Source organism: Chiloscyllium punctatum, chromosome 35, assembly GCF_047496795.1.
Source record: "Chiloscyllium punctatum isolate Juve2018m chromosome 35, sChiPun1.3, whole genome shotgun sequence".
Classification (NCBI taxonomy): Eukaryota; Metazoa; Chordata; class Chondrichthyes; order Orectolobiformes; family Hemiscylliidae; genus Chiloscyllium; species Chiloscyllium punctatum.
Window position 1 is genome coordinate 14,203,762 of NC_092773.1, and position 21,511 is coordinate 14,225,272.

Genomic DNA, 21,511 nt, shown 5'->3' on the forward strand with positions numbered 1-21,511 from the left:
CTTAGGACAACCCAAACAGAGAGATGCATGAGAATTCCTAGAAGTATGGCATTCCAACCGGAACTCTATGAACAAACACATCGAGTTAGACCTCATCTACCACCCCGTGATAAAAAGAACAGGAAATGACATCACCACAGGAAATACCATCACCAACCCAAAGAAACCCAAACATATAAATAGAAAGCAGGAATCATGTCCACAAGATGTTACCTAGTAGGATAACAAAATGTCTCGAAATGAACCTCCCAGCTCAGTGAGCAAACCTACATCCTGAGCGCAGAATATTCTCAAAGGGGAGTGGGACCAGCAGGAGGTCATTGTACATATTGGAAATAACTACACAGGAAGGAAAAAGGCCAAGATTCTGAAGGGAGAACATAGGAAGTTAGGCACAAATTGAAAAAGGAGGTCCTTGACGGGAGCAATACCTGGATTGCTCCGAGTGAGGGTAGGTTTATGAGGATAGAGCAAATGAATGAGTGGCTGAGGAGCTAGTGCAGGGGAGGAGGGTTCACATATTTGGATCATTGGAATCTCTTCTGGGGTAGACATCACCTATATAAGGACAGATTGCACCTGAAGTAGAAAGATACACTTGCAGGGAGATTTGCTCAAGCTACTTGGGAGTATTGAAACTAGTAAGGTTGGAGGGAGGGGTGCCAGGGAAATAGTGAGGAAATTGATGAGTCTGAGACTGATATAGTTGGGAAATGGAATAAATCAGTCAGGGAAGGCAGGAACAAAGCAGACAAATGAGGTCAGACTGATAAGTTAAACTGCATTTATTTCAATGCAAGAGGCCTAACAGGGGAGACAGGTGAACTCAGGGCATGGTGAGGAACATGGGATCAAGATATCTTAGCAGTTACAGAGACTTGGCTCAGGGACGGACAGGACGGGCAGCTTAATGTTCCAGAATACAAATGCTGTTGGAAGGTCAGAGAGGGGGGCAGGAGAGGAGGGGGAGTGGTGTTTTTGATAAGGAATAACATTACCACAGTACTTCAGTAGGATATTCCTGGGAATACATCCAGGGAAGTTATTTGTATGAAACTGTGAAATAAGATAGGGATGATTAGTGGGATTGTACTATAGACCCCTCGATAGTCAGCAGAAAGTTGAGAAACAAATTTTTAAGGAGATCTCAGTTATTTGTAAGAATAATAGGGTGGTTATGGGAAGGGATTTTAACTTTCCAAACATAGACTGGGACTGCCATAGTGTTAAGGGTTTAGATGGAGAGGAATTTGTTAAGAGTGTACAAGAAATTTTTCTGTTTCAGTATATGGATGTACCTACTAGAGGAGGTGCAAAACTTGACCTACTCTTGGGAAATAAGGCAGGAACAAAGCAGACAAATGAGGTCAGACTGATAAGTTAAACTGCAGGACAGGTGACTGAGGTGTCAGTGGGCGAGCACGTTAGGACCAGCGACCATAATTCTATTAGTTTTAAAATAGTGATGGAAAAAGATAGACAGGATCTTAAGTTAAAGTTCTAAATTGGAGGAAGGCCACTTTTGACGGTATTAGGTAAGAACATTCACCATGTGGTAAGAACATGTGACTGGGCAGGTGTCCTCCAGTACAACCTCAGAAGCCAGAACAGCCTTGCTCTGCTATGATGGTAGTTGAACAAAGCAGGCTGCAAGTAGCAATATGAAATTGGATAATGCATGTGTAACTGTTGCATACTCACTGAGCAGGAATTCTGAGAAGAGCTAAGGAGGATGAAAAATTAGACACAGTGAGAAAGCTTTAGAAGTGTTGTGGTGAGATATCTGGGAAGGAAAGTATACTGTTTGTTTGTCAAGATGTCTAAATCCCCTGTCATCGGGGGGGGGGGGGGGGGGGGGGGTGCAGGAAGAACACACGAGAAGAGATTTCAGAGGTAATGAGCCCAAAAGCACTTTGGCCGGAAATCTGAACAAAGACTTGTGAACATAGATGAGGATTATGAAATGCTTACGTGTCAGGGAAAAGAAGCAAGGCAAAGGGTGTTTCATAATGAAAAGACTTTCTTCAGTTATATACCCTTTTGAGAATACAAGAATGTTGTCTTCATTTGTACATTTTTCAAACTTGGTAATTCTCAGAGGTTTGGAATGTTTACAGAATTATTTTGCAGATGTTTATGGCAGAGAGTTTCCAAAGTTGAAAGGTGACCATCATTGTGTGAAGCTCATTAGAGAAAGCAGAAGAAATCAAGAGGAAAAATCTTAAAATCTTGGAAAAGGGACAATATTCATGTTCCCTCTCAATTGCACTTTTGCAGTTATTCCTCATGTTCTCTCCTCCTTTTCACAATGAACTGCTGATCATACCTCAGATCTAGCTGGTTCTTCATCCTCCATGGCTGCAATTCAGGAACCTTTTAATATTCTGAATTTCCATGAATACAATTATTTTACACATGCTTTTTTGTTTATATTGCTTATTCTGACTGTGCATATAAGATATTAAATTTTAACAAATTATTTCCTTGACATTTTTCTGAGTAAATGAATGACTGGGCCATAAAGACCAGGAAGATCCAATTTCCCCTCTGTACATGTACTGAATTGACTAAGCAGAGAAAGCAGCATTTTGGAGGCTGTACTTGATCTCAACCAGGAGTACATTGGGGAGATTGTTGGCAATTAAAGGTATTTCGTGGAGATTGTGTGAAAGGGCTTACAACATCCGAGCTTTCAAGTAAAATGCTCCAGAAGTGACAGCTCCTTCTCTGACTATCTGTGAGATGAGAGATGTGAAATTCTTGTTACTATTAACTCCAAACCAGATCAAAACTGCAGAATATTGGAGGGGAAAAGGGAACAGTCAACAGTGAGGTTTGGGAGTTGAGTTGGGTAGAGGGGAATGGTGAAATCAGGCGGAAGAGTGTACAAAGGGGTAACCGAAATAGGAATGCGCAAGCTGGGGAATGATGCACCTGGAGAATTGATGACCAGAAGGGATAAAGACTTAAGAATGAGCAAATAAAGGGACTCAGGGTTACTTGGAATATGGCCCGGGCAAGAGAGGAGATTGGGGCTTGAGAGAGCATTTAGACTGGGAAATTCAGTTCAGGAGGTGGACGAGAAAGAAGGACTGGAAGATTAGATCAGGTGATTGATTTGCCTCTCAGCTTAAGATATGTCCTCCAATTTTGAACTCCCCTACATGAGGGAAACCCTTGTTATTTTCCTTATCCATGCCCCTCATGATTTTATAAACCTCGAAAAGGACACCCCACAACTTCTTCTGCTCCAGTGAAAAACATCCCAGCCTTTCTAGCCTCTCCTTATAACTCAAACCCTCCAGTCTCAGTAACTTCCAGTAAATCCTTTCTGAATCCGCCCCAATTTAATAATCTACTTTGTACAGCAGGGTAACTGGAATTGTACACAGTACTATGAACGTGGCCTTACCAGTGACTTGTACAACTTCAACATGACAGCATATACTCAATGGTCTACCTGCAATGCAACTTTCAAAAAACTATGTACCTGAACCCTTTCTGTTCGACAACACCACACAGGGCCTGACCAGACACTGTATAAGTCCTGCCCTTGTTTGTTTTACCAAAATGCAACACATTGCATTCCTCTAAATTAAACTCCATTTGCCATTCCTCAGCCCAAATGATCAAGATCCCTTTGGAATTTTAGATAACCTTCTTCACTTTCCTTTACAACACAAATTTTAGTGTCATCTGCAAACTTACTAACCAACCTTTCTCCAACACTAACAAGCATAGTTAGTGTATGTTCACAAAAAGTACTGCAGTAGTTTATTATTGTTCAGAACAAAACCCCTCTAATCTATCAAAAATATTGCCTCCACCCCAACATTTTCTTATTTTCAAAGCAAGTGCCAGGCGTTGCATTCTGGGTGCTATTCAATTGGTCAATCTACCAGGCTTGAAGCAAACACACTTCATTCATACACTACAGTTAAAATACAGACAAAATAAAAACAAAAGAATGGCTTCGCTGTAAATTTATTGAAGTAATTAACAAAATAATCAACTACTTATTCACTGTTCCAATAGAGTAATATCCCAAAAGCATACTCTTGGCAAAGGCAAATCCAGTAACATAGATTCTGTCACATGCAATTCCAGCAGCAGGAAGATAACCCAAGCTTTTAGCTGCAGCAAAGAAAGAGCAAAATGCAGCAGATTTCACAACTCCAACAGCTACTGAGAGCTAAGATTAAAATCCTGGTTCTGTGGGAGTTTGACCCCACCCATTTCAGACTGCTTCTATCGTTCCAACTTGTACAAAACACCCAAAGTCTCACAAATGGTTTATTTCATTGGTTTGGAGGAGACTCTCGGCACCTTGGTCTCAACCTCTCATCACAAAGCCATAGTATCATCACAGATTCAAGAAGGAAACTCACCACCTTCTCAAGAGCAATGAATGATGGACAATATTTTGTTTCCCTAGCCAACACAGCCATATTCCATGAATGAATGAAAGAAAACAGTTGTGGAGGTGGTGGCATGTTACAGTTCACTCAGGTGGTCAAAATTGTTGTAGCAACATGCTCTTTACATTCATGTTGTAGTTTGGCACTATGGATGGTGACGGTAGAGACTACAATGTTCTTTCCATCACACAGCTGATCAGGAATCTCTACCTCTCTTTCTACCGGACACTGAGGATATAATACCTGCAGGAAAACATCTGACCACAATTAGATTGATTGAAATCACTGGAGCTCATCACTGAGAGAATCAGAGGCTGAAGGCTTTCTCTGGCACAGCATTTGCTGAAAGCTAAACAATATCAGTGGTCATTCAAAGCATCTCTGTGATGATGTACTTCTCTTTCAAGTGACACAGTAAAACATCCCAGAGAAGGTTCACAGTCAGCAGTGGAATACATGACTGTACGTACATATAATTTCACAGATCAAGGAACATGGTATCTTGCAAAGCCAACAAATTTTCACCCAAAATGCTGCTTTATATTCAAAAATGTAATCATTCCATGGAGAAATTAAAGTCCTGCAAATTACTGGTGTGCTGACAAGTAGGATTTCACAGGGCTGGAACAATCAGGGAATTAATATTACTAAATTATGAGTGGATATATTATAGTGAGCCCAACATTATCTCACAGCAATGACTCAATTTTTGGGAATATCAAACCAAGTACAAATTCCCCATCCTGCTGCCTTCACTTTCACGATCATTCTGAATGTTGAAATAAAATGTAGCCATCTATTCAAACTACCATGGCATCTGTGTGTCTGGACTACAATGGGAACAGGGTCAAACCTCCATGCATTTTTAAATTCATTCATAGGATATGGGCATTGTTGGGCCTGCATTTAATGCCTTTCCCTTGTTACCCTTGAGCTACCTTCTTGAGTCACTGCAGTCCATGTGCTGCAGGTAGACCACAATGTCCTTAGGGAGGAAATTCCAAGATTTTGACCCAACAACAGTGAAGGAAGAGCAATGTATGTCCAAGTAAGGATGGTGAGTGGCTTGGAGAGGAATTTGTCAGCGGTGGTGTGTGTACCCATGTATCTGGTGCTCTTGTCCTTCTAGGTGAAAGTGGTTGTGGAATTACAAGGTGCTGTCTGAGGATTTTTGGTGAATTTCTGCAGTACACTGAGCATCAGTAGTGGAAAGACTGGATACTTATCGATATGGTGCCAATCAAGTAGGTGGCTTTGTGTGGGATGGTATTCAAAAGGTAATAATCACACAACACCAGGTTATAGTCCAACAGGTTTATTTGGAAGCACGGGCTTTTGGAGTAATGGTCTTACTCTCCGCAACCACCTAATGAAGGATCCACACTCCGAAAGCTAGTGCTTCCAAATAAACCTGTTGGACTATAACCTGGTGTTGTGTGATTATTAACTTTGTCCACCCCATTTCAACACCGGCTCCTCCACATCTTGGATGGTGTTGAGCTCCTTTGGTGTTGGAGCTACGCTAATCAAGGCAAGTGGGGAGTGTTCCAACACAGTCTTGACTTGTGCCTTGTTCATGGTGGGCAGGCTTTAGAGAGTCAGAGGTGAGTTCGCTGCTGTAGTATTTCTGATCTTCTCTTGGAGCCACTATTTTTATATGGTGAGTCCAGTTGAATTTTGGGTCAAGAGCAAGACCTAGGATGATGATTGAGATGGGGCAGTGGTTAGATTGTCTCTTGTTGGAGATCGCCATTGCCAGCATATGTCTGGTGCAAATGTTACTTGCCACTTGTCAGCCTCAGCCTGGATATTTTCTACGTCTTGTTGCATTTGGGCCCGGACTGGTTCAGTATCTGAGGAGTTGTGAACCCCACTTCTGATGCACAGTCAGCAATGCTGTCTGCTTTTTCAGCTGGACATCAATGATTCCCTGGCACTGCTTCAAAAGAAGTTATATCTCCCTTGTGTATCCTGGGCATTCCTCACCCACTACTAAAACTCAGACTGAGAAACAGGTGATCTGAATATTGTGACATTGCTGCTTGAAGTAGTTTATCATACATTAGTTGCTATGTTCAATGCATTATAACAGTGAGGACACCTCAAAAGTATTTAATTGGCTGTTAGGCATTTTCGGATCTCCTGATGTCTTTAAAGGCACTATAGAAATCCAAATCTCTCTTTTCTAATTGGCAACAGTTCAGTTATCCACCAGTGCATCCACCTGGACACCCCGCGCTGGCCTATTACCTGCCCTCGACCTCTTCATTTCCAACTGCCGCCGGGACATTAACCGCCTCAACCTGTCTACCCCCCTCCAACCTCTCACCCTCACAACGCGCATCCCTCCAATCCCTCTGCTCCAATCCCAACCTCACCATCAAGCCAACGGATAAAGGGGGCGCAGTGGTAGTCTGGCGCACTGACCTCTACACTGCTGAAGCCAAACCGCCAACTCGAGGACACCTCTTCCCACTGCCCCCTCGACCATGACCCCACGCCCCCATCACCAAACCATCATCTCCCAGACCGTACAGAACCTCATCACCTCAGGAGATCTCCCACCCACAGCTTCCAACCTCATAGTCCGGGAACCCCGCACTGCCCGGTTCTACCTCCTTCCCAAGATCCACAAGCCTGACCACCCTGGCCGACCTATTGTCTCAGCATGCTCCGGCCCCAATGAACTCATCTCTACCTACCTCGACACTGTCCTATCCCCCCTAGTCCAGGAACTCCCCACATACGTTCGAGACACCACCCACGCCCTCCACCTCCTCCAAGACTTCCGTTTCCCCAGCCCCCAAAAACAATTCCTGATGAAGGGCTTTTGCCTGAAATGTCAAATTCGCTGCTCCTTGAATGCTGCCTGAACTGCTGTGCTCTCCAGCACCACTAATCCAGAATCAGTTATCCTTTGGCATTCCTTTCCCAAGCCTTCTGCTTCTCGACAACATTCTTTTCCTTTAGACCCTCCTTGGTACTCCTGTCTGGGGTCACCCATCCCAGTACATCCATTTTGGCATTCCCACCATTTTTCCATTACACCCTCATTGGAGAGGTTGAAGGACAATTTTGTAAGAATTCAAAACAAGAAATAGTGGAGGAGGAAAAAGAGCAGAAAGTGGCAGGCCCTTGGACTTGCTGTTACCCGAACTACACTTTGCTGCCCAATTTCCATATCCCTTGAATCCTCTGGAGCCTAATGTCTAACATGCTCAGCTTTGAATAGACCCAATTGTGTGTCCACAGATACCTTGAGAATAAAAGTCCCAAAGATTCACAACTGCCTGTTCTGAAGAAATTTATCTTCATGCCAACTTGAAGTGTCACGGTTGTACCACTGTTTTTGACCATCCAACCAGAAAAAATGCAGACTTTAAGCATTGATCCTGTCAATGCCCCTCAGAATTTTATCATTTTTTAAACAGTAATCACATGCAGGTTTCAATTTGATCACAGCTCATTCATCTAAATTCCACAAAGTGTCAACTCAAATCTATTCAACCTTATATCACTGAACACTTTTCCACATTCAAGTCACTAGAAGAGTGCAAATTGCTGTTGCTGTATATCTGTGTTCAATTTCTAAAATGTATCACTGGCTGGTGACAGGTTTTCTCTCAGATTATACAGCACTGAGCGCAGCAGAGTAGTGGAACCCAATAGCCTTACTAACTGATCTAACTGTGGAGCCATGATGTTTGCTCTTCTGTTTAAGAAATCTATCATACAGATAGGTGAATAAGGTGTAGTACAATGAGAAAAATATCACAAACATTGCCTGGTGCAGTGTAAAATCAGAGGGTTAACAGCTAAATTTCAGCTGAGAGTGACAACATTTTCAATTGTCTAACCACATCTAACTAAGGATCAACAGAGGAAGTTTGTGCAGATGTGTCCTTACTCACACGGCAGTGCTTCTTGCTCTCTCCAGCTTCATGCCCAACAGATGGTACAAATCTGAACAACTCTCAGTGGGGAAAGGACTGCTGTTGTCAGTACTGAGAATAGAATGAAGGATTGGACTGTACACCATAAGTGTTATGAAAACCGATACACCGTTTGATTGAACCCATGCCCATACAATCGCTAAAAATCACACATAAAGATTCTGTTGGCATCACCTTCGGGGTAAATGTAGGAGCCACTCCTGCATGTAAAAGGTTATAGAGCTTTGGAACTTTCTCCCACAAATTGTAATTTTTAAGTTAGATCAATTGCTAATATTTGAACTGAGATTGATTGACATTTGTAAGCTAAGGCATTCAAGGTTAAGGGAAAATTCAGGTCATAGATCAGCCAAGATCTCATTGAATAGTTAATATTCCAATGACTTACCTGGAAACCCCTCATACAGAAACCTACTTTCCAAACTTCACCCATGAACCCAACAGTTCCAACTTCTCAAGCCGCATCTCCTTACTCATTTGAAAACCAATCTTATTGTGAAGCTACATACTCCAGGACAGAACTGCAGTTTCTTCTATCCATCTATCAGTCATTTGGCTCCCTGAAAACGCCATTTATTTTTCCTTTAACTAATTAGAACAGGTATGATTTGTATTGCTTTCTACTCATTTTAATCACAAAATTGCCATGACTAATCATTGATCCTTTGTGCTGTCTGAGCTGGAATGTTCTGTTGGTACAGAATTGTCATAAGTTTCACAATGTCCTTCTGACAATCCCTGGAACTTAAATTGTTTGTGATACATTAAAATCAAAAGATATTGAAGATACAGTGCGAAGTTTATTTGAGATCTCTCTCAGTTCATTAATGATCCTCAGTGGACTTATTGTGCCACGTAAATAGTCTCAAAGTTAGACCACAGAAACAGGCCATTTGGTCGACTGCTAAGTGGTACTATTTGTGCTGCACATAAGTATGTGTGTCCTGAAGTGAGAACCAATATTGTTCCTTCTAGTTGTTCTGCTTTTCCAGACAGGAAGGTAAGACAATGGATACGCCCCATCTCAGTCGCTTTCTCCAATCCACAACTCTGACTTCTCCGGGTTCTTCAAACTTTATATCTTGTAAAATCCATATTTTAATCACTGCACTGTCTTCAGCACTGAGTTTGGGAAAGTTTCCCTGAATCTCTCTGGCTTCCTTTAAGACATTACTTAAACCACAATTTTGTGACTAAGATCTAGAGTGTTGTTTAAATATTTCATTACACGGGTAAGTGTTATTTTGGAACACGACAGTGAAGTAACTTGGGGTGTTTGCCTTTCTTGAAGGTATTATCCAAAGAGTTGCTGGGTTATCTCGGTTTCTGTGTAACAAATGCAAAAGACCTCATGAAAATGGAATTTCTGCTTAACAGAAACAGTCATCTTACATTTTTGCTGCACAGTGGGAAAAGGTCTGCTCTCTCTTTGGTCACGAGCTGTCAGACCAAAATTAGGACTTCATTGTGTAAAGAAATGGTTGACCAAGCTAACCACCCTATGAGTCCTTTTTACAGCAATTCCTGCAATTTGCGAGGCACAGGTGGATCTGATACCCCCCCCAAAAAACACAAAAATAAAAGAGAGAAAAGTCTCTGCTTTGATTTATTCGGACTAGCTGAGCCACTCTTTATTCTGCATCTAATCCATGTTCTACTATTTCTAGAAGTGTTTGGTGGGACAGTGTAGAGGGACATTTACATTTTTACTCTCAGTTTCAAACAGTAGAGGAGCTTTATTCTTTTCTCGCATGCCAAACTTGTACGGTTTGTATTTACTGCTGACAATAGTTGCTGAAGTGTTTCATGACATAGCACCAGCATCCTGATTGACAAGCACAAATTTCACTAAAATAATTAATCACAAAAACAGAAGCCAATATCAAGCCACTCAGCCCTCCCCACTGCAGTAAATGCTAATTGTTAACCACTTTGCCAGAAAGAAATCTTGATGTTCATGGTTACTTGCGAGATTCTCAAAAAATAAATGCACGTACAAGAGGTTAAAGTTCTTGAAAATTCTGCGGTCAAATTGTCACCGTGACATGAGTAAAGTGCACCGCAAAGACGATGCAAGTAAAGAATTTAAATGTTTCTCAGCTGTGGACCTGACTCTTATCAACAAAGATCCAAAACTGCAAGATGTTCTCAACGTCACTAATTTAATATTTATATCCATATAATATTAAATAATCATTTCAAGAAAAGAACACATGCAGCACATGTTTTTCACTTAGCATTGATGCAACAAAAATGTGATTTCTTCAAATTAATTATTTAACTCGAGTATGGTAGTTACTTTCCTGCATTAACAAGCGCAAAAAACTATTAGATTAGTAAAGGCTCAATGGAAACGTTCAAAAACTCAGAAAACAGCTTGTTTGAGTAAGCAATATAGACCATGAAGGACCTCAGCAAAACAACAATGGAAACCTATATGATCAAAATAGCTGCCAATGTTCAACAAATACCAAAGTGAACAGCTAAGTCTGCTAATTTTTCACAACTGACATGGGGGAAACTGAAATTACAGCCATCTGGATGACAAATCAATCTAGTATCTTTTAAAATGTTTAATTGAGAAAACGCTTTCACTTATGAAGTCATGTTGAGGTGGAAATGTTTCGTATTGTACAACTCAAAATATTTTCATGAGGATAGAGGAAATAGGAACAGTAGGCTCCACTGTTCCTTAAACCTGCGCTGCCATTCAGTAACATAATGGTTCCTCTTCGATTCACCTCCTTTCTTCTTTTGTTTTTTCCATATCCCTCACTCCAGATACAAATTTAGCAAGATGCAATCTCCAATCCTGGCAAACCTGAATTCTCAATGAATAGAGTAGGGGCTATTGTCATTAACATGGAGTTGTTGGGCTGTACGACTTGTTTTTGCACTACAAACACACACAAGAATATACAAGAGCACTGAGGTGTTATTCAATAGTGGGAATCGGTGCTCCAATTTGTCCGTAATGTAATCCGAAGGCTATTGCTTCCTCCAAGCAGTGTTGATTTGTGCTGTTTACTTAACAGATTTGCTTTGCTTCCTTCCAGCCGCTGCTGTGAAAAAAAGAGCTGTGGCAACAGAAATGAAACTCCATCAGATCCCGTCATCATTGACAGGTATGAAGCAGTGTTTTACTTCTTTCAAATGTCCCTCCAGGGGAGTGGTAGTAAAGTGTTCTGAGCTGTGCCTGATCAACCACAGTGTGTGGTTTCAAGCAGATGTTTGTGATAGCCTTAGATTGTAGGCCTGTTTCTAATGTGAGGAGTCAAAGCACCCAGAATGATTGTGAACATATCATTACAGTACAGTGGAGAAGGTTGAGGACATCATGGCACATTTACATCAGGCACTGAATGTTTACTAGCATGTGATGGTGAAGTCCATGGAGAATGTACTCGATGCATAGTACCTCGTGGTTGTGGCAAGTGACTTAAAGACAAAGATTATGATGGCACATGTGTGGTAAATCATTATAAGAAAAGATGGCAAATGTAGTCATTTGGGATCAGTAATTCCAGAGTGCACGAAGATTCTTCAAACCAGACATTGTCCATGCCTATATTACAGCAGTAAATTCTAAGTTAAAATATAGGGACCTACATCGCTAAAGAAGAAAAGTTAGAACTTTTATTACCATTGATTTTTAAAACTTCTGGCTTTCATTAAAATTGAGTGTCAAGACCCAGCGGACTTGTCGATGAACCTCAATTTCACTCGAACTTCTTCCAATTCCCTGTCTTGCCCCAAGCCATGAAGAATCAGGAAAAAAAATGCTCACTAGCTGTTCACCAGTTACTGAAACTACTTCCCATATTATGCTACCAATCTGCTCATTATATTACCAAGCCAATTCATAGCAGATGCTTTAAGTCTCTGGAGTCCCCAGTTGAAGATCATGTGATTCAGTTGTGTGCCATCCTTGTTGTCTTTATTCTTTTAACTGGAGAAGATTTTGGAAGGTCACTGTTGCACCATCAAATATAGCTTCAGTCTCCTTATTGTACAGAACTGGAAATAAGCACAAAGGTCAAGAGGAAAGTGTGTCCCTACAACCTCACTGAAATAGCTATTCTTTCACCTGAACCTAATTATTGTTGCCAGGGCACTGTAATTGCGGCTGAAGTGCTTGTCGTTTGATAGCTGTGCACTGACTTTCTAACAATGGTCACTGGATCACAATTACTATGCTGATGAAGACTGCACGTTTTTCACAGAGCTTCTAAAGTTTCATGATAATTGGGTCATTTTAAGATTGGATAGAAGTTAACATGCTCCTGTAAAATGAACCCATGCAAACAATATGTTGCACGAACTACAAAATCTAAGATAGAAAGTGGAACCTGTGATGGATGTAAAGCAGCTGCAATCTGGAGGAGGAAACCTGACTGAAATCTCACTCGTCAAGATGAGGTGCATTGGTGCTAACTGGCAATACATTGGCTGAGGGCAGTTAACAGTAAGAGGGCATGAAATGTGCAACACCACAGCTAAGCAGTACATTTGAACTTACTTGATAATAATACTACAGTGTTGATACATTATTCATCCTGTCATGACAGTCTTTACATTCCATTTATTTCAGAAATGGGTGAACTGGATTCAAAGTTATGCACTTTCTCACATTGGCCAGACAGCCATTTTTGTTAATTTTTCTCTGGAATAACTGGTGAAAACTTTTCTAGAGTTCAGGAATGTGAACCATTGTACTGTCCATTGCTTATTAGCACACAGAACATTTAACCAACCAGGCAGAAACAATCTGGGATATATTGAAGGAGGTGTCACTCTATTCGGACAAACACAATCATCAGCAGTGTAGTCATCTGGCAATTGCTCCTATGTTCCCATTTGCAAAAATATTGAGAGAGATGTTAGGTTAATCATGACATGGAAGCCATACTCAAACTTAGGCACAGTGGGGCTGGATTTCAGTTGTCATGCAATTCCCTGATAGCAGATGTTAATGGAAGGGAAAACAATGATGAACACACTGTGGATCTGAGCTTCTGTTAAATTTATGAGTTAGTGGGATGTGACCAACACTGGCCATAGTAGCGATTATTGTCCATTGCTCACTGTACTGGAGAAAAAGGTGGTGAAACACATTTTTGACATGCAGCAATTCATGTGGTGTAAATACACAGACATGCTACTTGAAATGTAGTTTAAATGACACTTGAGGAAATGGCAATACGTTTCAGTTGGGAGGGTGTGTGATTGAAGGAAAACTTCTTGGTTATGATGTTCTCTTGTGTTTACTGCAATTGCATTTGTAGCCCTGAAAAGGTGCTCCTTAAGGAAGTCAATAAGATTCCGTATAAACTTTAGATTTGATTGGATTCCCTACAGTGTGGAAACAGGTCCTTCGGCCCAACCAGTCCACACTGACCCTCTGAAGAGTAACCCACCCAGACCCATTTCCCTCTGACTAATGCACCTAATACTATGGGCAATTTAGCATGGCCAATTCACCTGACCTGCACATCTTTGGACTGTGGGAGGAAACCTGAGCACGCGGAGGAAATACACGCAGACACGGGGAGAACGTGCAAACTCCACACAGACGGTCACCTGAGGCTGGAATCGAACCTGGGACCCTGGTGCTGTGAGGCAGCAGTGCTAACTACTGAGCCACGGTGCTGCCCCTAACCACTGGAATGGGAATGTAGTTATCACACACCAGCAGACAACAGGTGGGGAAGCTTTTCTTTGGTGAAAAGGAATATTTCTTAAAATGTCAAAAAATTTTATGGCACTGAGGTTTTTCTACCATTGATATAATAGGTTGCTTCCTGCCTTGTTCCCTGTCACAGTCACACGCTCCTGAATATTGGGTCACAGTCCTCTGACTTGTAAAGGGCAGTGATGAAATGTTAGAGTCAAACTCCTCATTATTTCATCTGAAATGCCACCACTGAGACCTCAGGCGACCAGTGTGATGTCTATCAGCTTTTTAAAAAAAAAATAACAGGAGTAAACAAAAATGGCTTCCAGTCCTCCCTTGAAAAGTGAACTCAAGAGACCAGGAAAACTCCAAACCCAACTTTCTGTGCTGAGTTCATTCATCCTATTTTGCCTGAGAGTAAGGGCCTTGCTGATTGAAAATTGTCAGCTTGAGTTAGGCATTCAGAAAATGCATCTGTTAGCGATTAGCAACTGCATCCTGAGGTGTTGTTATGTTGTATAATGGGTTTTTAGTCAAGATGAAAATCAGTGCAGTGAGGCCAAAGGGTCAATGCAATGGGGTAACTCATGTGATCTTAGCAATTAGTAAAGCAAACTTGATTATATTAAGCAAGCCTTACCTCACACAAGCATAAAAAAAGTTTTGTCTTTTGTTTACATTCAACGAGCATACAATTCCTGATATTTTCTGTTCATATATTTTAACTAAAAACAAATTGTTTGAACTGTGGAACTCAATGATCCTGTTTCACGCTTACATTTTTGTTCATACAGTGCTTTCTTGGACAAACCATTAGCCAAGTCCTATTTCCTTTTTAGCTGGATTTTAAATTAACTAACATGCCCATCAAGGCAAGATTCAACCCCAACTCTTTCCAGTTGGGAAATTAAATAACCAGATGTCTCCAAGCTCAAACTGAACATTGGGAAACATTGAAATGAAGGTTTTTTTTTATTTTTTTGAGAAACCCCAAGAGAATTACTGTCAACAAGAAAATATGATCCAACACAATACATCATTTAAGAAAAACAAGGAACTTTGTTTGACTTTCTATCAGTCCATTAACTACTGCAGAACCCAAGAGTGCCAGGATATGCAAGAATCTATGCACAGTGTTCAAAGTATACGAAATGTATGTCCACAAATCATCAGTTCAGTTGAAACCAGCACAAGCCTAATGAAGTTGAACACGATGCTTTGGCAAATTGCATCTCACACTGAAACTTTATTGGGAAGCAAAGATGAAGGATTCCCAAACATTCTTACATACTAAATCCACCAGCTGCTCACATCTGATTTCAAACACCAAATGAGGTGTAATCAGTCCTGTAATAACACTAGTAGGAGCTTTATGAGATGCATTTATTGGCTTTCTTCAGGATAGGCTGGGACTTTTTTCCCTTGGAGTGTAGGATTCTGGGGGCTGACCTGATAGAAGTTTATAAAATCATGAAGGGCATAGATAAAGGTGAATAGCGAAAGTCTTTTCCACATGATAGGGAAGTCCAAAATGAGATGGCCTAAATTAAGGGGAGAGGAGAAAGATTTACAAGGGAACTGAGAGACAACAGTTGCACACAAAGATGATCATATAAGGAATGAGCTGCCAGAAGTAGTCGATGCAACTACAACAATTAAAATATATTTGGACGGGTGCATGAATAGAAAAAGTTTAGAGGGATATGGGCCAAATGCAGGCAGACAGAATGAATTTAGTTTAGGAAAGTCGGTTGGCATGGACAAGTTGGGCTGAAGGATCTATTTCCATGCTGTACATCGCTATGATTCTATGCTGTAATTGAACTGGAAGCTTCACCAAAATAATGCATTTTATTCTTTCTCATTAAATAATTCTTATCCTAATTGCTCATGGAATTTACAGAAACAGAAAATGTTGCTGGATTGGATCATGAAAATCGACAGACTTCATGTCAGGATCCATCCAACCTGATTACTGATTTCTATTTTGTCCCCATTTCCCATCCTTCCTGCATGTATCAAACTTTGGGCTAAATGTTAAGAAACACTTTAAGGTCTGTTGACCTCATTTTCATGTACTGACTAACACTCTACTGTCCCAGAATGGGTGGCCTTCCAGCAGAAAATCCAACCTTTTGAGATAAATCACTGTGGAGGGAATAAAACAGAGCAGGTTGTCTGTAAAAACTAACACGTGCAAGCAACCATCAGGAATGGCACTGGACCCTGGCTAACTTTACTCCAACCCAGCCAGAAGTGTGGCAAGTAATAATTGATTCCCTGTTACTAAATAGATTGGATTAAACAATCTACTTGGAGTCTTCTAAGTCTAGCTGATTTCGTACTGTGCTAGATTGTAGCAGTCACAATTAAATAACAGAACACTGCCATTTGGGGTGGTGGTGAGTTGGTGATCATCACCTCTCCATCAAATGCAGCTACCAACTCTTCGTCATGATTCTTGTCCTTTTCTTCCACTCTAAATTTTACAAAACTATTCTCATCAGTGCTTCTCTGAATTTATCTGTTTTGTTCTGATTCAAGTTCCAAATACACAATTCTAAATACTGTTTCTTCTCAAGGGATTGCCATGTTTAAATCAAGACCAGTTGGTCTATTTGCTACTCTACATTAGTCTTTTTCAAGAATTCCTCCCTTCCTTCTTAGCCATGTGAAGCCTATTTGCTTTAAAACCCTCAGCCTGACAATCATTGCTTCGTGAGCAACCTCCTCTTCTATCCTGCTTCCTGAGCCTTCATTTAATTCTGCACTTTGGGCCTCAGGCTTTCACCTGGGTTTCTCTATAAACAGCCTCCTATGGGCATTGCTTCAGGGAATAACATGAACCAGATCCGACTGGCACATATTGGCAACCCATCCATCACTTAAGCTTAACCTCTCTGAACAGAATAAAACTCTTTGTGGAAAAGATTAATGAAAACAAATTCCTGTGTTTCAAGAGCCAAGTGGTTTAAATTTCTCTCTTTCGAAATATGGCTTGAATCACGAAACATCTGACTATTATAAAATGGAATGAGAGTGTAAAATGTAATATTCAGAGACTTTTTCAACAATATATTATTCATTGAAGAATTTTTTAAAATAAAAAACTCCATATTTTTCTGTAATCTGTACTGCAAGCTAGCCAGCAACATTGTTGTTTGAAATGCCACACTGCAACTTCATTGCAGTCTGCTTGTTCCAGCTTTCTCAATGTCTTTGGAAGTTAAGGCATCATTTGATAGAGGCTCATGACCTACAGGTTGTGAAACACCTCATTTCAATCCCTGATTATATGAAATAAGAGTACATTTATTTCCAAAAAGCATTCAAGAAAAAGGCACAGGAAGGACTACTCAGTAACATATGAGCCTATGGTGTCAGGGGGTTGTATATTAGTGCTGGTTAGAGGATGGAAGGCCTGTCTTACGAGGAGAGATTGAGCAGTTTTAGGCCTCTGCTTTCTAAAGTTCAGAAGAACGAGGGGAGATGTAATTCAGATATAAGATGCTAAAGGGGATTGACATCGTAGCCGTAGAGCAGATGTTTTTCCTTGTGCACCAATCTAGAATGAGAGATCGTAGTTTTCGGTTCAAAGGGTGACAGATTTAAAACAGATGAGAAACTATGTCTCTCAAAGAGTGCAGTGGACATCAGGACATTGAATAAATTTAAGGAGAGACGGATTTTTAATTAGCCACGGTTGGAAGGGTTTTGGGGAGTGGACAGAAAAGTGGAGTTGAGACCAAGATGAGATCAGCCATTATCTTATAAAATAGCGGAGCAGGCTCAAGGGCTGAATAGCCGACTCCTGCCCCTCGTGCTCATATTCTTCTCAGCTAACAAGAGCTTGAGAGTCAAGATAATTTTGATCAACATTTTTAGGACAGCAACCTCTAACTTGTGGGGTGCCACAGGCTTCAGCGCTCGGGCGATAATTATTTACCACAGTTAAAGTACCGTTGACAAGTTTGCGCTTGACAAAGACAGGGAGTAAGCAAGTCAGGAGGATGATGCAAAAAGTCTAGAGATACAGACTGGCTAAGAGTGGATAAAGCCTTGGCAATTGCAAAATAAAGTGGGAAAATTTGAGTATGCACTTTGCCAAGAAGAATAGAAGAGCTGAATATTACCCAAATGGGTAAAGACTGAAGAAAGCTGCAGCGCAGATGAATTTGAGGGGTCCTCGTGCATTAATCACAAGAAACTTGCATCCAAATTCAGTAATAGGGAAGACAAATGCGCTGCCAGCCTCAATTTTAAAGGGAATAGAGTAAAACATTAGGGTGATCTTGCCAAACCATTACAGCCACTAATAAAACCACATCTGGAATACAGTGAACAGTTTTCATTGCCTTATCTCAGGAAAAATAAACTGGCATTCGAGACAATGCAGAAAAGGTTCAGTAGGCAGAATAAAAACCAAAAGAACTGCAGATGCTGCAAGTCAGAACCAAAAATAGTTTATGCTGGAAAAGCTCAGGAGATCTGGCAGCATCTGAGGAAGGGTCATTTGAGCCAAAACATAACTCTGATTTCTTTCCACAGATGCTGCCAAACATGCTGAGCTTTTCCAGCCATTGCTTTTTTTGTTTCAGTAGGATGATCCTGGATTTGGAGGGAATTTGTTTTGGGGGGTGGGGGGGGGGGTTATTTGAAGGGAGTCTGTATTTGCCAGGAATTGGTGTTGGAGAGACTGTTAGGTCTGAAGGTTGATAAGTCCCCGGGGCCTGATAGTCTACATCCCAGGGACTGAAGGAGGTGGCTCGAGAAATCACGGATGCGTTGGTGATTATTTTCCAGAGTTCGATAGATTTGGGATCAGTTCCTGCAGATTGGAGGGTGGCTAATGTTGTACCACATTTTAAGAAAGGCGGGAGAGAGAAAGCAGGAAATTATAGACCAGTTAGTCTGACCTCAGTGGTGGGAAAGATGCTGCAGTCTATTATAAAGGATGAAATTACGACACATCTGGATGGTAGTAACAGGATAGGTCAGAGTCAGCATGGATTTATGAAGGGGAAATCATGCTTGACTAATCTTCTGGAGTTCTTTGAGGATGTAACTCTGAAGATGGACGAGGGAGATCCAGTAGATGTAGTGTACCTGGACTTTCAGAAAGCTTTTGATAAAGTCCCACACAGGAGGTTAGTGAGCAAAATTAGGGCGCATGGTATTGGGGCAAAGTACTAACTTGGATTGAAACTTGGTTGGCTGATTGGAAACAAAGAGGAGTGATAAACGGCTCCATTTCGGAATGGCAAGCAGTGACCAGTGGGGTACCGCAGGGATCAGTACTGGGACTGCAGCTTTTTACAATATATCTAATGATATAGAAGATGGTATTAGTAATAACATTAGCAAATTTGCTGATGATACTAAGCTGGGTGGCAGGGTAAAATGTGATGAGGATGTTAGGAGATTACAGGGTGACCTGGACAAGTTAGGTGAGTGGGCAGATGCAGTTTAATGTGGATAAATGTATGGTTATCCACTTTGGTGGCAAGAACAGGAAGGCAGATTACTACCTAAATGGAATCAATTTAGGTAAAGGGGCAGTACAGAGAGATCTGGGTGTTTTTGTACACCAGTCAATGAAGTTAAGCATGCAGGTACAGCAGGTAGTGAAGAAGGCTAATAGCATGCTGGCCTTCATAACAAGAGGGATTGAGAAGAGAAGCAAAGAGGTTCTTCTGCAGCTGTACAGGGCCCTGGTGAGACCACACCTGGAGTACTGTGTGCAGTTCTGGTCTCCAAATTTGAGGAAAGACATTCTGGCTATTGAGGCAGTGTAGCGTAGGTTCACGAGGTCAATTCTTGGAATGGCAGGATTACCTTACACTGAAAGACTGGAGCGACTGGGCTTGTATACCCTTGAGTTTAGAAGACTGAGAGGGGATATGATTTAGACATATAAGACTATTAAAGGATTGGACACTCTGGAGGCAGGAAACATGTTTCCGCTGATGGGTGTGTGCCGAACCAGAGTACACAGCTTAAAAATACGGGGTAGACCATTTAGGACAGATGAGGAGAAACTTCTTCACCCAGAGAGTGGTGGCTGTGTGGAATGCTCTGCCCCAGAGGGCAGTGGAGGCCCAGTCTCTGGATTCATTTAAGAAAGAGTTGGATAGGGCTCTCAAGGATAGTGGAATCAAGGGTTATGGAGATAAGGTAGGAACAGGATACTGATTAAGGATGATCAGCCGTGATCATATTGAATGGTGGTGCTGGCGCGAAGGGCAGAATGGCCTACTCCTGCACCTATTGTCTATTGTTGGACTAATTGGACTTCAGAAGAATGACAGGAGTCCTATTGAAACATTCAAGTTCCTTTGGAAACTTGACAGGGTAAGCAAAGAGAGGTTGCGCCTCCTTGTGGGAGAGTGCCGACGAGATGGCATAACATCAGCATTAGGTTCACCCATCTCACAGGAATGAGGAAAAAAATTCTCTCTGAAAATTAAGTGAAATTCTTAAATGCAGATAACTGTGGCAGCTAAGTCATAACATATGTTCAAGAAGAGAGACATGATTTAAATTACTCCAGGAATCAAGGATTATGGAGATAACAAGAAAGTGGCATTGAGAATTAGGAGATTAGTTATGATCTCATTGGGCCAAATGGTCTACTTCGGCTCCTACATCTGAAGGTGTTTTACATTTCATCCCCACATTACCACCTAGTAGTAGTACTCTGAAGGTCTTTTAAATGGTCCAAATTGAGTGATCACAACTACAAGACCAACTGGTCTACTTTCTTGGCATTGGTGCAGTCTTGGTTGGGGCAAGGAAAAAGCACTCAAGTTCCTCTGCCTCCTTTATTATCCACTAACTGGGTGGAGATAATGAGGGCATTTTTACAAAATGTGAAGGCACACATGTGGGTGTAGGTCAGGAAAATATTTACTGCAATACATGTTCAGTTGTGAATGGTTACGGTGTAGGAACCACCAAAAATAGCACAACAGTAGTGCTTTTGATGGAAGCTAAATGAAAGTGAATTCAATGTCTTCAGGACAAGGTGTAGAAAATGGAGAAAACAAGGCTGTTGCTTTTATGGAAAATGGAATGGATACTTGCCCCACCTTCAGACAAGGATACCAAGAGATCAAACCAACGGCATGATATTGAAACAGAAATTTAGTGTATTGGCATTTTCCATCTCTCATGCTGTACTTCTCAGCACAAACAATTCCTTCCTAATCTGGAGTAGCAGGAGAGAAAGAAAAAATAGCTAGGTCTTCTGTTCCTATACTTACCTACACCGTCCAACTTGGACAGATATAACAATCTTGTCTTTTACACCCCAGCTCAAGCCTTTTGCCCTCTCAGGCAAGCATTGTTCACCCTGCACTCCAGCCATCCTTTCACAGATGTCTCATGTTGCTCCTGAACCCCACTTCTCATCACTTTTGCACATTTTCAAAATGCACAATAACCTCTTTTTCCACAATCAATTAATC

General features: G+C 41.2%; 1 protein-coding gene across 6 annotated transcripts in view; it reads left to right on the forward strand.

Annotated features, from left to right (window-relative positions):
* The window catches only part of LOC140459661 (transcription factor COE2), a 265,010-nt gene that overhangs the window by 24,045 nt on the left and 219,454 nt on the right, over positions 1-21,511 (forward strand). For all 6 annotated transcript variants that reach the window (XM_072554002.1, XM_072554001.1, XM_072553998.1 and 3 more), the window contains one exon: positions 11,428-11,496. In XM_072554002.1, coding sequence (XP_072410103.1) covers positions 11,428-11,496 — 69 coding nt within the window. The remainder of the gene's footprint in view (positions 1-11,427; positions 11,497-21,511) is intronic.